The sequence below is a fragment of the Pelophylax lessonae genome (assembly GCF_965119305.1).
Source record: "Pelophylax lessonae genome assembly, chromosome: 4".
Classification (NCBI taxonomy): domain Eukaryota; kingdom Metazoa; phylum Chordata; class Amphibia; order Anura; family Ranidae; genus Pelophylax; species Pelophylax lessonae.
In genome coordinates, this window is record NC_138771.1 from 167826439 (window position 1) to 167840023 (window position 13585).

Here is a 13585-nt window from a genome sequence, read left to right on the forward strand (position 1 = left end):
AAGGCAGGGAGTGTGTAAACTGTGGAGCAACCTCAACCCCATTGTGGAGGCGAGATGGCACTGGACATTACCTATGTAATGCATGTGGACTTTATCACAAAATGAACGGCCAGAATCGACCCCTCATCAAACCTAAAAGACGGCTGGTAAGTGACACTGTGCAGGTTCTCGTCTTTCTTTAGTAGTCTGAATAAGAATTGGGTGACTTTAGCGGAAACCTGACAATTCCACCAGCAGACTTACTACATCAAGAAATTTTCTATAGAACAAGATTATTTATATTGGCCCTAGATCAGTGGTTCTCAACTCCGGTCCTCAGGACCCACTAACAGGCCAGATTTTAAGTATCACCTTGGGGAGTTGCAGATTAGAATACTGCAATCACTGAGCAGCAAAATATATCCCCTGTGATGTATTTCAGTGATCTTGCAAACCTGGCCTGTTAGTGGGTCCCGAGGCCCGGAGTTGAGAACCACTGCCCTAGATATTCCATAATATTACAGTCTGTCTGGTATCTAGCGCACACATGTCTTTGGTGCTGAGTTATTTGTCTTAATGATCTTTGGCTTCAAGCTATCTTCATTAGTCAACAATGATACCTGTAATTAACTTACCAAGGGAGTAGTGATCTCTTCCTTGGATCATTTAAGGACGATCATAATCTACCATGGCATAATAAGTACAGTAAAGCAAACCATGCGTAATAAATGCCAATGAAAATTATGATGGCGTTGTATTTTCCTTTCTAATCTAACCATCTAATCTAACAAAAGATACTCAACTCAACTTTTTTTTTTTTTAATGAAAATAATACATTTATTAGGAAAACATATAAGTAATATGTTGCAAAGACTTGTGGGTTAACTTACTAAAGAAGCCTTTTTTCAGCTAGCCCAATTCATTCTTTATCCAATTATATTTATGGTAAATACTTATGCTTTAAGTTTTGTTCCATGTGATTGTATGTTTCAAGTAAGCACAGTTTTACTGGGTTTAATAAAAAAAAAATCTTTTAGTAAGCCTACATCCTTGTAAACATACCCTTGTCCCGAATAATTGAAAAAAGAAATTGTAAGAGTAAAGCTATTATGGTGATGATAATAATCATAATATTAATAATACTGCTTTAAGGCTACCACTACTGCCACTACTACTACTACTGCACATTGTTACTGGTGCATAATTAAAACTATGGGGTTTATTTACAAGGAGTAGGAGTACAGACTGTTCACTGAACGAGCTGACTGTTCACTTAGGACAGCCATACACGGAGCAAATTTCTTTCCTGCAACCACAGGTTTCTGCTAAACCGTCCGAGATTCAAACTGTTTATGGCCCGCCTTAGTAAATAGTCTAAACTATGCTTAAGTGGGGTACACACTAGTAGAAAATCTGCCGAAAATTCCCGTCCGAGGTAAAATTGTATGATTTTTGGCTAGTGTGTACACAACTTTCAGCAGCCGATGCCGACATTTTCAACGAAAAAAAACGGAGGGACAAACGCCAAAATGTTTATCGTCCGTCCCCAGGCGACCAATTTTCGTTTAATGTGTATGCAGTACATCCGTGAAAAATCAGATACGAAAGACCGCGCATGATCTGAAGTTGCTGACAACCCAGAAGTCTAGGAACAAATGTCCCAAAAAAAAAAATCGGACGAGAAATTTCGTGAACATTTATGCACTGTCAACTAAAAACGGTTATGAACGCTGAGCAAGAGAGAGAAAAATCGAAGGATATTTCGTCCGATTTCCGTCAAGTGTGTACGGGCCTTTACTTTGAATACAGTCCCATTATGCGCAGGGGAATTAAAAAACAAAAAACAACCTCACTTTATTCACTAAGCTAAGTGAGCATTCACTTGCTAATTGGATAATCTCTATTCCTTTAAGAAATTACCTCCATTGCGTGTTTCTGGGATTATAAGTAACACTTCATATAATAATTCTATAGTGTATCACAAATCCCTTGTGTTGTTGTAGTCAGTTAGAGTAACACTTTTTTTTCGAAACAGGACTAGACAGAGCTTTGATTTTTTGGCAGCTGTCCCCACACCAACCCCCTCCTTATATGAGACTCTGACTTCCCAGGAAAAATCTGCCGGAAATCTGAACTCCTTAGATAACTCCCAAGCAACAATTTCCTCAAAGTAAACCATTAAGTGTGTTGTACTGCAGGGAGAAAGGACTAAGGAAACTGTAGACTATTTAGATGGTTATATGTCATCACTTGTAAACACTGATCTGCACTAATACAAATCTTATGCAGAGGTCATTAGGAAACTGGAATAGAAGTGCTCATTAACAAGCTAGCATTCTAGTCAACATTAGCAAACTAACATTCATGGAGACAAAGGGCTGACTTATTAAGGGAGTCATTTTCAGCCTAGCTATTGTTACTTTAAATATCCAATGAGATTCCAATGGAATTACAAATGCTAATATTTTTGCTGAACTTTATTGGGTGTTTGACGTGAACTAGTTCTACTCCGTTAGTAAATGTGCAAAACTGTATTTAAGTCTTGAAACACTGTTTTTTTCCATTATCGATATTCAGTTACTTCTGTGATCAAACCTGGTTGTTTATGCAACAAATCATTGTTTCTCTTACAGTCTGCAGCTAGGAGAGCAGGTACATCTTGTGCAAACTGTCAAACTACCACCACCACACTGTGGAGGAGAAATGCCAATGGCGATCCAGTGTGTAATGCCTGTGGGCTCTACTACAAGCTGCACAATGTAAGTGTCTACTGTTAATTACTATTAGTAATGTAGGATCCTATGAATACTTGTTTTATACAGTTATTTTATCTCAAAGCATTTTATTCATGGTACAGGCGGTCCCTGGGTTACAAACATCCAACTTACAAATGACTCCAACTTACATATGGAGGGAGACAACAGGAAGTGAGTGGAAATCTAGCCCTAGGAAGGGAAATTCACTCCTGGAAAAGTTCTCATGGGAAAAAGGTGTCTCCACTGCAGCTTTTGCCCCAATCCTTGCTTCCACAAAAACCCAAAATTTTCAAAATCGAATTATCATAGGGACAGAAAGTGAGGTAAAATCTTCTGAACAGAGGTACAGACAGCAAAACAAAGGTTACAGGGGTGGTAACCCTTCCCTATGCTATCCAAAATGCTCAAAAATTATTTTTTGGCTGGAACTACACTTAAAAAATATACCTGTTGTGACTTACAAACAAATTAAACTTAAGAACAAACCCACAGTCCCTATCTTGTTTGTGACCTGGGGACTACCCGGTAAAGGCATTTGCAAAGTATTGTTACCATTAATATTAGTGCCATCGTCTTTGACCATGAAATACTGTGGACATGCAGTAGGGTTACCAACAACCTGAAAAAATAGCAATGGAAACGCTGCCCAAACCAACTTATAGTCTAATGCCTCGTACACACGCAACGATTATCGGCCGACCGATCGTCTGACTTTTGTCCAGAGTGGTGTTTTGTTGGTTGGAAAGTGCCTAGACTGCACATGAATTTTCTCGGCCAACAAAAATCTACTTCAGAAGTGATGTCATGTGCTGGTTTACTTTCCGTGTGTTTTTTCTTCTCTGAGCATGCACAGTCTTGCTCATCAGATTTTTATCTGCCGAAATCTGTACTGACTGACGGAAAATCGGCTGTTGTGTTGACGGCCAACAAAAATTTTATAGCCTGCACACCAGATTTTTTTCGGCTGTAAAGTCGGAATCGGTTGTCGGAAGCATCATACTAACAAGCCGAAAATCGGCCGATCGGACGTTGGCCGAAAATTCACGGCCAATAATCGATGCGTGTGTACGAGGCTTAAAAGACAAAGCCATTTTTTTCTAATTTATCTGGGAACCCTTTGCTGTTGGGTAGAATGAACGTTTTGTGGGATATACAGTATATATTAAGCACTTTGGTAGCTATAAACATAAGCTGATCACTGTCCTGTCTGGGCAGCTGCCAAAATGGTGACAGTCTTTGTGTCTATGCCAGTGTCAGACCATCATACTTTTACCCTCTGTTGTCTATAGGCAGTTTAAGAATCTCACATGTCCAAGTATGCTCCTTTCATTGAACTTAGACAAAATGGTGTTATGTGTAGAACCTATGGCAAGTGTAACTAATTTTGGGTTAATCTGCTGATTTGTTTCTATTAAATTGTTCTGTTCATGACAATAGTTTTGAAATTGAGGCATATTCCTTGGGCCAGGAGTAAAAATATGCTACAATAGCAAATAGGAGGAATTACAGAGAAACACTATGATTGTCCCTTTACAACGAGGATGGGCATACACAGGGCTGCTGATAGGGGGGGGATCCCCAGGGGGCCCTGGCACACAGGGAAGCCCCAACAGTGGAGGGAATCAATGCAGTCAGACAGAGGGGCAATTGCAGGATGCCCTGTACGGCTCTGCAGCAGCTGAAAACTGATTTCTCTCCCACTGCCGGTTTTCAGCTGCTGCAAGGAGAGACACAGACACAGGGCCCCCCCCCCCCGGAAGCTGCTGGCTTCCCTGTCCCATAAAAAATAACAAATTGTAAAAAAAAAATAATAGCAAAAAAAAACAAAAACATTTAAACATTTTTTTTAAATTATAAAATGTTTTTTCAAAAATGTAAAAGGTAGGCTGTATGGGACCCTGTGATTTCTATCAGCAGCCCTGGGCATATTTATGACTATCTTCTATTTTTTATTAGGAGATCAGCCTGTGTAAGGTCAATCTTAATGTAGATATTGACATCACAGGGTGTTCGATATGAGGCCATAATCTGTTGGATGTGGGGCCAAGGTCATTTGACTTCTACAAGCATGTATGCCAGTTTCATTGTCGCAGGAGGGACAGCCATCTTATATTGAGGGAAACAATACTATCAGCCAAAAATATCCAACATAGCCAGTCACTATTTCCATTGACATTAGTCATCTACAGTTGTCCGCATACACCCAAGGGCAACACACCGATATGATATAATCATTACCTGAAAACCAAGAAATAATCATATAGCTATGGATTCAAGGCAACCTCTGTAGACACCTTCTGGCAGCCAATCTTTAAAAAGAAAATCAACTATTTCTGTTTTGTTTCCCAAAGATAAAGTCAGGATATCTGCTGAGTGCAAAAACACGAACAAAACAATGTTTTATGTTTACATTGTTTAGGTATAGAGAAAAAAAATCACTATCACTTGTTTTGTCAATTTTACCAATCATTGTATCCATGTGTACCTTACAAAACCACTGTCCGCTTCTTTAGATCAAAATTCACCCAATAATTATGTGAAATTAGGACCTGTTCAAACGTGTTCACATCTATGGTGGCCACCTAATTTGCATGTATGGCATTAATTGATTAATTTATTATGTTAGTGTTAGAGATTGTTCTTGTAACCAAGCAGTTAAAAATATTTAGTGTCAAGTATGGATTTGAATGCATAAAGGCAAAATGTTTTTTTTTTTTAGTTTTGAATAGGGTGGAGAGGGATTAAGAGATTAGAACACCTGTCAATTTTTTATTACTGCCTGTGTTCCCATTAAGGAGATTCCCCCTCTCTATTTGTCCTGTTTACCATTATAACTGAAAGTGAAAGTAAAAGAAATTTTGGGTTGTCCCCAAAAAAGAAATAGAGGGGAAACCTTGCAAGGGGAACACAAGTTCTGGTGTCCTAGGGGTCCCCAATAAATTCCCTTAATTTGCAGGGATTTCCTCTCACTTCCTGTTTGTCTATGGGACAGTAAGTAAAGGGAAATCTCCACAATGGGACACAGATGGAGAAAAAAAAATCCAACAGGGGTTAAATCCCTTTCTTACTATATCCAAGTTGAAAAAAACATATTTTTGCCTATTGCTCTACTTTAATGTAGAGATATGTGTTTTCTTAGGAGAATAATAAAATAGTTAACATTGTTTGGATACATTATGTAGCACAGGGCTAGGAGACCTGAACTTAAAGCACAGAATTAATTAAATGTTAGGGAGGGTGCTTAGGGGTGCAAGTCTTGCACTACAGTTCAAAGTCATTTAGCCTAAGTTCACCACTGGGATACTGACATCAGCATAGCTTGGAATGCGGATGCTGGTGCCTGCTGATGTTGGTGCCCTCAATGAAGGACTGAAGATGGACATGTGGCCTGGCTTTAGGTCCAGGTACACAAGCCTGAGATGTAACTGTCCTCACTTTACTCTAACTGTACTCACCACGCTCACTAATGCATCAGTGTTTAAAGTCAACATATTAAAGAATCAGATGGATCAGCTGATGGTCATTAAATCTTTAGGTCAAGGTGGACACCCTGGCTGATCAAATATATATATATATGGACAGTGGGCTAGGTTTGACTGGACTGGTTTGCCCCGGTATTCCTTTTTTTGGAAAAAGGCTCCAGTTTAATGTGTCTGGCCCTTTTTCTGCTGTTTTATTTTGCTACATTAACATTTTCACTGAGTATTTGAATGAAACAAAAGGTTGTTTGGCAGTAAGATTGTGCCTTCACTTCCAACCACCATCTTGTGTGTGTGTTTAACTTTAGTGTAAGGATTTTACCTTTTTACTTTAATTTATCAATAATATGTTATAGGCTCAATTCACTATGCCATGACATATAATTGTGAAAAAATAGGGGGGGGGGGATAAAAAGTAAAGCTGCTACCGAAACTATACCTGATAGTGCTAAAATGATTGTGAAATAAGGTGCGCTAAACAAAATTAAGGTTCCTAGCGTAAACACACTGAAACAATAAATGAAATGCACATGTGACCGTCTAAATGAAAATTCAAATCAATAGTCCAAAAAGTGCTAGTAAAAAACTGTAAATTTTCCGGTGATGATAAACGGTGATAAAAAATCGTAAGTCCACAACCGGTCCAAAATATTGAACAATCTTCACCCTGTGACAGTCACCAAACGTCATATTTTGGACCAGTTGTGGACTTACGATTTTTTATCACCGTTTATCATCACCGGAAAATTTACAGTTTTTTACTTGCACTTTTTGGACTATTGATTTGAATTTTCATTTAGACGCTCACATGTGCATTTCATTTATTGTTTCAGTGTGTTTACGCTAGGAACCTTAATTTTGTTTAGAGCACCTTATTTCACAATCATGACATATAATTGTTTTCAGACACGTGACTGTTGTTTTTATCAGCTTTCACTGCTAAAAATAATGGTCTTTATGGTAAATAATGATCATTATAGCTTAGTGAATTGAGCCCTATGAAAGGTAAAATAAATGCATTTAATACACATTTATTTTCCTTAACTGTAGACATGAGTGTAATTTTCCTTTCAGTAGGCTTAAAAGAATTAATTATAAATTGAAAGTGACTTGATTTTTATTAATTGCAAATAAAAAGAAATTCTAGCTTTAATAATATTTACTTCTAAGCTAAATAGAAAAGAAGAAGCATAAAAGTTTAGAAAAATAATTAGAAATTTGCAAACTCTACATATTTACTTTAAGAATACGTATTTTGTTGAATGGAAACATTACAAAATTTGCTTTGACATAATAAATTGGATTTGTCCAGAGCCAGATTTATTAAATAAAGCATCCATTTTTTTCATCTTTGTGGAAATACGTTTTTAAATAAGGTACCATCAAACTTTAAAGTTTTGTTAGTGAACATTAGCTACTAAAAAGTAGTAAATCAAATATACTTTTTTTTTTTCCACAACATTTTTAGATTTTAAAATGTCTCTCAAATTCTAAGAATTTGAGAATTCAAAGAAGCATATGCTAAAATTACAATATTCAGGTGCAGGTTTTTAATCCCATTTAACATTAATTTATGCATTCATATTTATGTATATGGTTTTGTGACAAGCACAGGAGACATATTAGCAATCATTATGCACAACTGCTTTTAGTACAGATCACATGTATTAATTGTTCTTCTTCCAAAAAATCTGGCAGGTTTAATTTTATTAGGAAATGCTAAACAAATATATTTACACTTGGCTGTCAGACCTCCTAGGTGTTTTCATCAGGTGTGAAACACAACAAGCCTGTAGCAGGATTAAACTTGCTTTATTTTCATTTCATTAAATATTTTTCTTTGATATGCACTGTAGACGGCGCAATGTAAAATAGGTCATCATTTCACATCTGCAACTGAAACTTGTCTCATATTACCAAGGAACAGATATTCATTGCAGGCAAATAGCTTCTTGTCTGGGGGTAGAAAAAAAGATTCTTTGTCTTGTTAACTCTTTCAAACAATTATAGGTTACTACTCTGTTATATCAAATATATATATATATATATATATATATATATATATATATATATATATATATATATATATATATTACAACCTCCCTATGGACATAGTTCTAAATAAATAATAATGACAATCATATACCATATAGGAATCTCCAGGGAAGGACTGGCAAGGGGGGCAGGGTGGCAATTGCCCCCTGGGCCACTCTGAAAAGTGGTTAAAACTAGTAAAAAGGCCGCACTCAGGGCTGGATTAATGTAGGGGCCAGACACTGTATACAGCTGTCAGTCCAAAACCAGATGGGCATGGATGGTGAGCTGATTCCATGGTTCAATGGGCCACTTGACTGGACTTGCCCCCAAGGCCTAAGGCTGCCAGCCCTCCCCTGGGAATCTCTCAGATCTATCCGTAATGAAAAGAATACTATTTAAATTAGTTTAAGGTGATCAAAATAATGAATCATTCTATTCATAATAATTCTATTAATTTATGTAAGAGAGCTTTTAAGGTATACATGTGACCAAGGCGACATATACTTATCATTTGTATTTTTTAATTTCTGATAAAGACAAGCATTGCATATAGCAGTCATTAAAGCAGATCCAAACACACTTTTTTTTTTTTCAAATCAGAAAAATATTTATTTTATTAAACAGGTAACATAGCAGTCCAACAAAATACAGTACAATAAAAAGTGCTTCCGTTTATATATTGAATGGTAGTGATGACAAAGACAATGACAAATATATGTATCCGTGCCTTCACAATTATATCAAAGAATATACCAGCACAGTCTAACCATGACACCATCCCACCAAAAATACAGTTATATATAAACAGCTGATTGAAGTAACCCTCAAATCTTTATGGTCTATTTGGGCACATAAACAATCACTGATATACAAATTCCTGGGGGCTGAGTCCCGAGGTATCTAACCACAAGCCCCAAAACCTTTTAAATTTAGCAGGGTAACCACGTCTTGTAAAGATATGGCGTTCTAGGAGTAACGCATATCCCACAGCTGACACCCAGGACTCATGTGAAGGGTGATCTGGGGACTTCCACATTACTAGGATTAAACTAAGGGCATGGAAGAGAACCCTTCCTACTGCTATCGTAGAATGTTTGTCCTCAACGAAACCTTCTAGACCATTCAGGAGACAACATTTAGGGAATTGGAATTTTTAACCTAAACACCATATTTAATGTGTCTCTAACCTGTCTCCATTAGAGGTGTAGTTTGGGGCAACGCCATAGTATATGGCAATGGGGTTCTGTACTGTAACCCATCTTATAAAGCCCACACACACATTTAATTAACTGCCAGCATTCATACAATCTCTCCAGGAAACACATACATATTCAGATTGTTACTTTATTACATTTTATTTATGACTAATTTCCCCAATCCCATGGCACTGTACACCCCATGCTGGAAAACTGATACCTCTGTTTTAAAAATGTACATTATTGGTCACTTCGTGTTCATCCTTTTCTTGGCCAGCCCACAGATGATGTCAACATCAGATCTCATGCTCACATGTCATTTGTGCAGAAAAAAATAAATGAATAAACTATTTCCCACAATCCTGGAGGTTAGCTATGAGAGCTTCCTGGAAGACACTGGTGACGTAGCCTTCCCAGGAGTATAACATAGTTTGTCATGGGCAGAAGCCTTAAATATCATAAGTCTCCTCATTAAAAGATTTTAAGTATTTTCTTTAAAAAGACAATTAATAGAAAATACAGTAAAATATTTACAGGCCTGTGTTATTATATTAATTTTATGATAATGCAGATCAATAATCACAAATAAAAAAAAACAATGTGTAAACTATATAATATTGTCTGGTTTACAATATTTTCTATTTCCCCTGTGATTGGTTCATGGAGCCATATTCAAGTAGCCCAAGACCACACAGGACAAGGTCAGCTCATTACTCCTTAGCTCCTGCAAATTTGTGAGACTTCAGGAACACACAGATCAGTTTACTTTTAGGACTAGGCAGGTGTGAGTTTATTCATATCACACATCATGTGACTAAAATGCTGGAAATTGCAGCATATTTTTTGATAAATTTGAGGAAAATCTCAACATGATGAGTTTGTGTTCTCTATATCAGAATCATATCAGAAGTGATGTTTATACATAGTTTACTACATTTTGTAATCAGTTAGAAGAGTTACTAGTATGCATTGACATCTAGGGAAGATATATATATATATATATATATATATATATATATATATATATATATATATATATATCTTCCCTATATGTCAATGCATACCAGTAACTCTTCTAACTGATTACAAAATTATCATTATTAATACATATTTTGCAAATATGCCATGTATATATATATACATTGTTCATAATGCCTAGCAACCTATGTACATATACATAGTACATATTACCTACATAACATACAAATGTGGTTTAAAATACGACAGACCATTAGAGAACATTGGAGGAATGTATGCAGGTAAAGAAAAAACTGTCATGTAGAATAAATAACATACAGTATCTCACAAAACTGAGTACACCCCTCACATTTTTGTAAATATTTTATTATATCTTTTCATGTGACAACACTGAAGAAATTACACTTTGCTACAATGTAAAGCTATATATTGCTGTCCACTCAAAATAACTTAACACACAGCCATTATTGTCTAAACCACTGGCAACAAAAGTGAGTACGTCCCTAAGTAAAAATGTCCAAATTAGGCCCAATTAGCCATTTTCTTTAGTGTTACAAGTTCTCAGATGTGAATGGGGAGCAGGTGTGTTAAATTTGGTGTTATCGCTCTCACTCTCTCATACTGGTCACTGGAAGTTCAACATGGCACCTCATGGCAAAGAACTCTCTAGGATCTAAAAAAAAAAAAAATTGTTGCTCTACATAAAGAAGGCCTAGGCTATAAGAAGATTGCCAAGACCCTGAAACTGAGCTGCAGCACAGTGGCTAAGACCATACAGTGGTTTCACAGGACAGGTTCCACTCAGAACAGCCTTCGCCATGGTCGGCCAAAGAAGTTGAGTACACATGCTCAGCATCAAATCCAGAGGTTGTCTTTGGGAAATAGATGTATGAGTGCTGCCAGCATTGCTGCAGAGGTTGAAGGGGTGGGGGGTCAGCCTGTCAGTGCTCAGACCATACGCCCCACGCTGCATCAAATTGGTCTGAATGGCTGTCGTCCCAGAAGGAAGCCTCTTTTAAAGATGATGCACAAGAAATCCCGCAAACAGTTTGCTGAAGACAAGCAGGATAAGAACATGGATTATTAGAAGCATGTCCTGTGGTCTGATGAGACCAAGATAAACTTATTAGGTTCAGATGGTGTCAAGCGTGTGTGATGGAAACCATGTGAGGAGTACAAAGACAAGTGTGTCTTGCCTACATTTAAGCATGGTGGTGGGAGTGTCATGGTCTGGGGCTGCATGAGTGCTGCTGGCATTGGGGAGCTACAGTTCATTAAGGGAACCATGAATGCCAACATGTACTGTGACCTACTGAAGCAGAGCATGATCCCCTCCCTTCGGAGACTGGGCCACAGGGCAGTATTCCAATATGATAACGACCCCAGACACAACTTCAAGACGACCACTGCCTTGCTAAAGAAGCTGAGGGTAAAGGTGATGGACTGGCCAAGCATGTCTCCAGACCTAAACCCTATTGAGCATCTGTGGGGCATCCTCAAATGGAAGGTGGAGGAGCGCAAGGTCTCTAACATCCACCAGCTCTGTGATGTCGCTATGCATGAGTGGAAGAACTCCATGCCCAAGAGAGTTAAAGAAGTGCTGGAAAATAAGGGTGGCCAAACTGTTGACACTTTGGTCTCAATTTGGACATGTTCACTTAGGGGTGTACTCACTTTTGTTGCCAGCAGTTTAAACATTAAGGGCTGTGTGTTGAGTAATTTTGAAGGGACAGCAAATTTTCACTGTTATACACGCTGTACATGCTTTATATACATTATAGCAAACTGTCATTTCTTCAGTGTTGTCACATGAAAAGATATAATAGAATATTTTCTGAAATGTGAGGGGTGTACTTACTTTTGTGAGATACTGTAACTAAGTACACTCAAAGCCCCTAAGACTATTTTTCCCCATGAAACCCAATTTAATGTACATGCCTAAAGCATAAACCCTTTTTTTAAATAACTCCCAAACTTTTTTTTAAATAACTCTCAGCTTGGTTTGGGTTGGTCACTTGTACTCTACTATTATATTTGTAATATGTGTATTCATTGCAGCATATAACTGTGTCCTTGAAATACTTCTGATATAATTTCACCATCAGTGCTGTAGTGAAATTTTCCCTGAATCAGAAAGTCTGGTCAGGCAGATGCTCGGCAGGTGTCCACATGGGCAATAAAACTGACCACCCTCAGCAGCGTGCGTAGCTAATTAGTAAGATAATAGGGACTCACTTTCAGGTTAAGCTTTGCAAGGATCATGAACAATTCCCTGCTCTTAATGTAGCACACCACTGTTTTATTGGTTGACCTTTCCATGCTGCGGTCAGCCTTTGTAAAATAAAAGAACAATTTGCCATGTAGTTGTTAACTGATAGGTGAATAGTTCCAGCCTAATGCAATGAATGCATTGCAGTAAAACACAGCATGTAGTAGCCTAGCAGTGCGAAGTTCAGTTATTACTGGCTGAAACTGACAGCTGTCAGTAAAACTTGCCCATTTCCTAAATCTGTCATCTTTGTTCTGTTTATTCTAGTTCACAGTACTAACCTGTAAAATGCTGTCTGTGCAGTTTATGAGCCACATATCTTGGGTAATTTGTATTTGAAGTATGCAGGGTATATCACCTAGGAATTGTGTTCCAAAACACAGTGAAAAACAAAAGATAACTATTATACATAGGCACTTGTAGTGCTGTAAAAGTTAATGCGGATGCAGGGCTAAGTTTAATATTCGAGGTTGAGCATTTGTTTAACTTCTCTTTACAATTTTTTTGTGTGTAGTAAAACTTTTTTTATGTATAATGTTAGTGTAAACCAGCCACAGTGTTTGGTTTGGAAAATTAATTTAGTTGAAAATATAAATATTATAATAATATTAATAGTTAATATTAATACTTGCCCTAAAAATTACTTACCAATACAAGAATATTGACTGTTCACTAACTAAATGTTCACTTTGGAAATCATATGTTCAGTTTCTAAAGTACTGTTTAGTTTTTATTGCAGTTGGGACACTAAAAATAGGCAGTTAAGCTGCATTTTATGCTCAACTCCCCCCCTAAAGCTAAAAAGGCAGTCATGTTGTGTGGCAAAACGTATTCCCCCATCGTATTCAGTGGACAGGACCACTTGTGGGTTTTATGTGGTACTCCCATCCA

At 37.4% G+C, this 13585-nt stretch overlaps 1 protein-coding gene across 6 annotated transcripts in view; it reads left to right on the plus strand.

Moving 5' to 3' along the window:
- Positions 1-13585, plus strand: part of GATA3 (GATA binding protein 3) — a 49251-nt gene that overhangs the window by 33142 nt on the left and 2524 nt on the right. For 5 of the 6 annotated variants that reach the window (XM_082253094.1, XM_082253089.1, XM_082253091.1 and 2 more), the window contains 2 exons: positions 1-146; positions 2613-2738. In XM_082253094.1, the coding sequence (XP_082109220.1) occupies positions 1-146; positions 2613-2738 (272 nt within the window). The remainder of the gene's footprint in view (positions 147-2612; positions 2739-13585) is intronic. The other variant, XM_082253093.1, reaches the window with a different exon arrangement.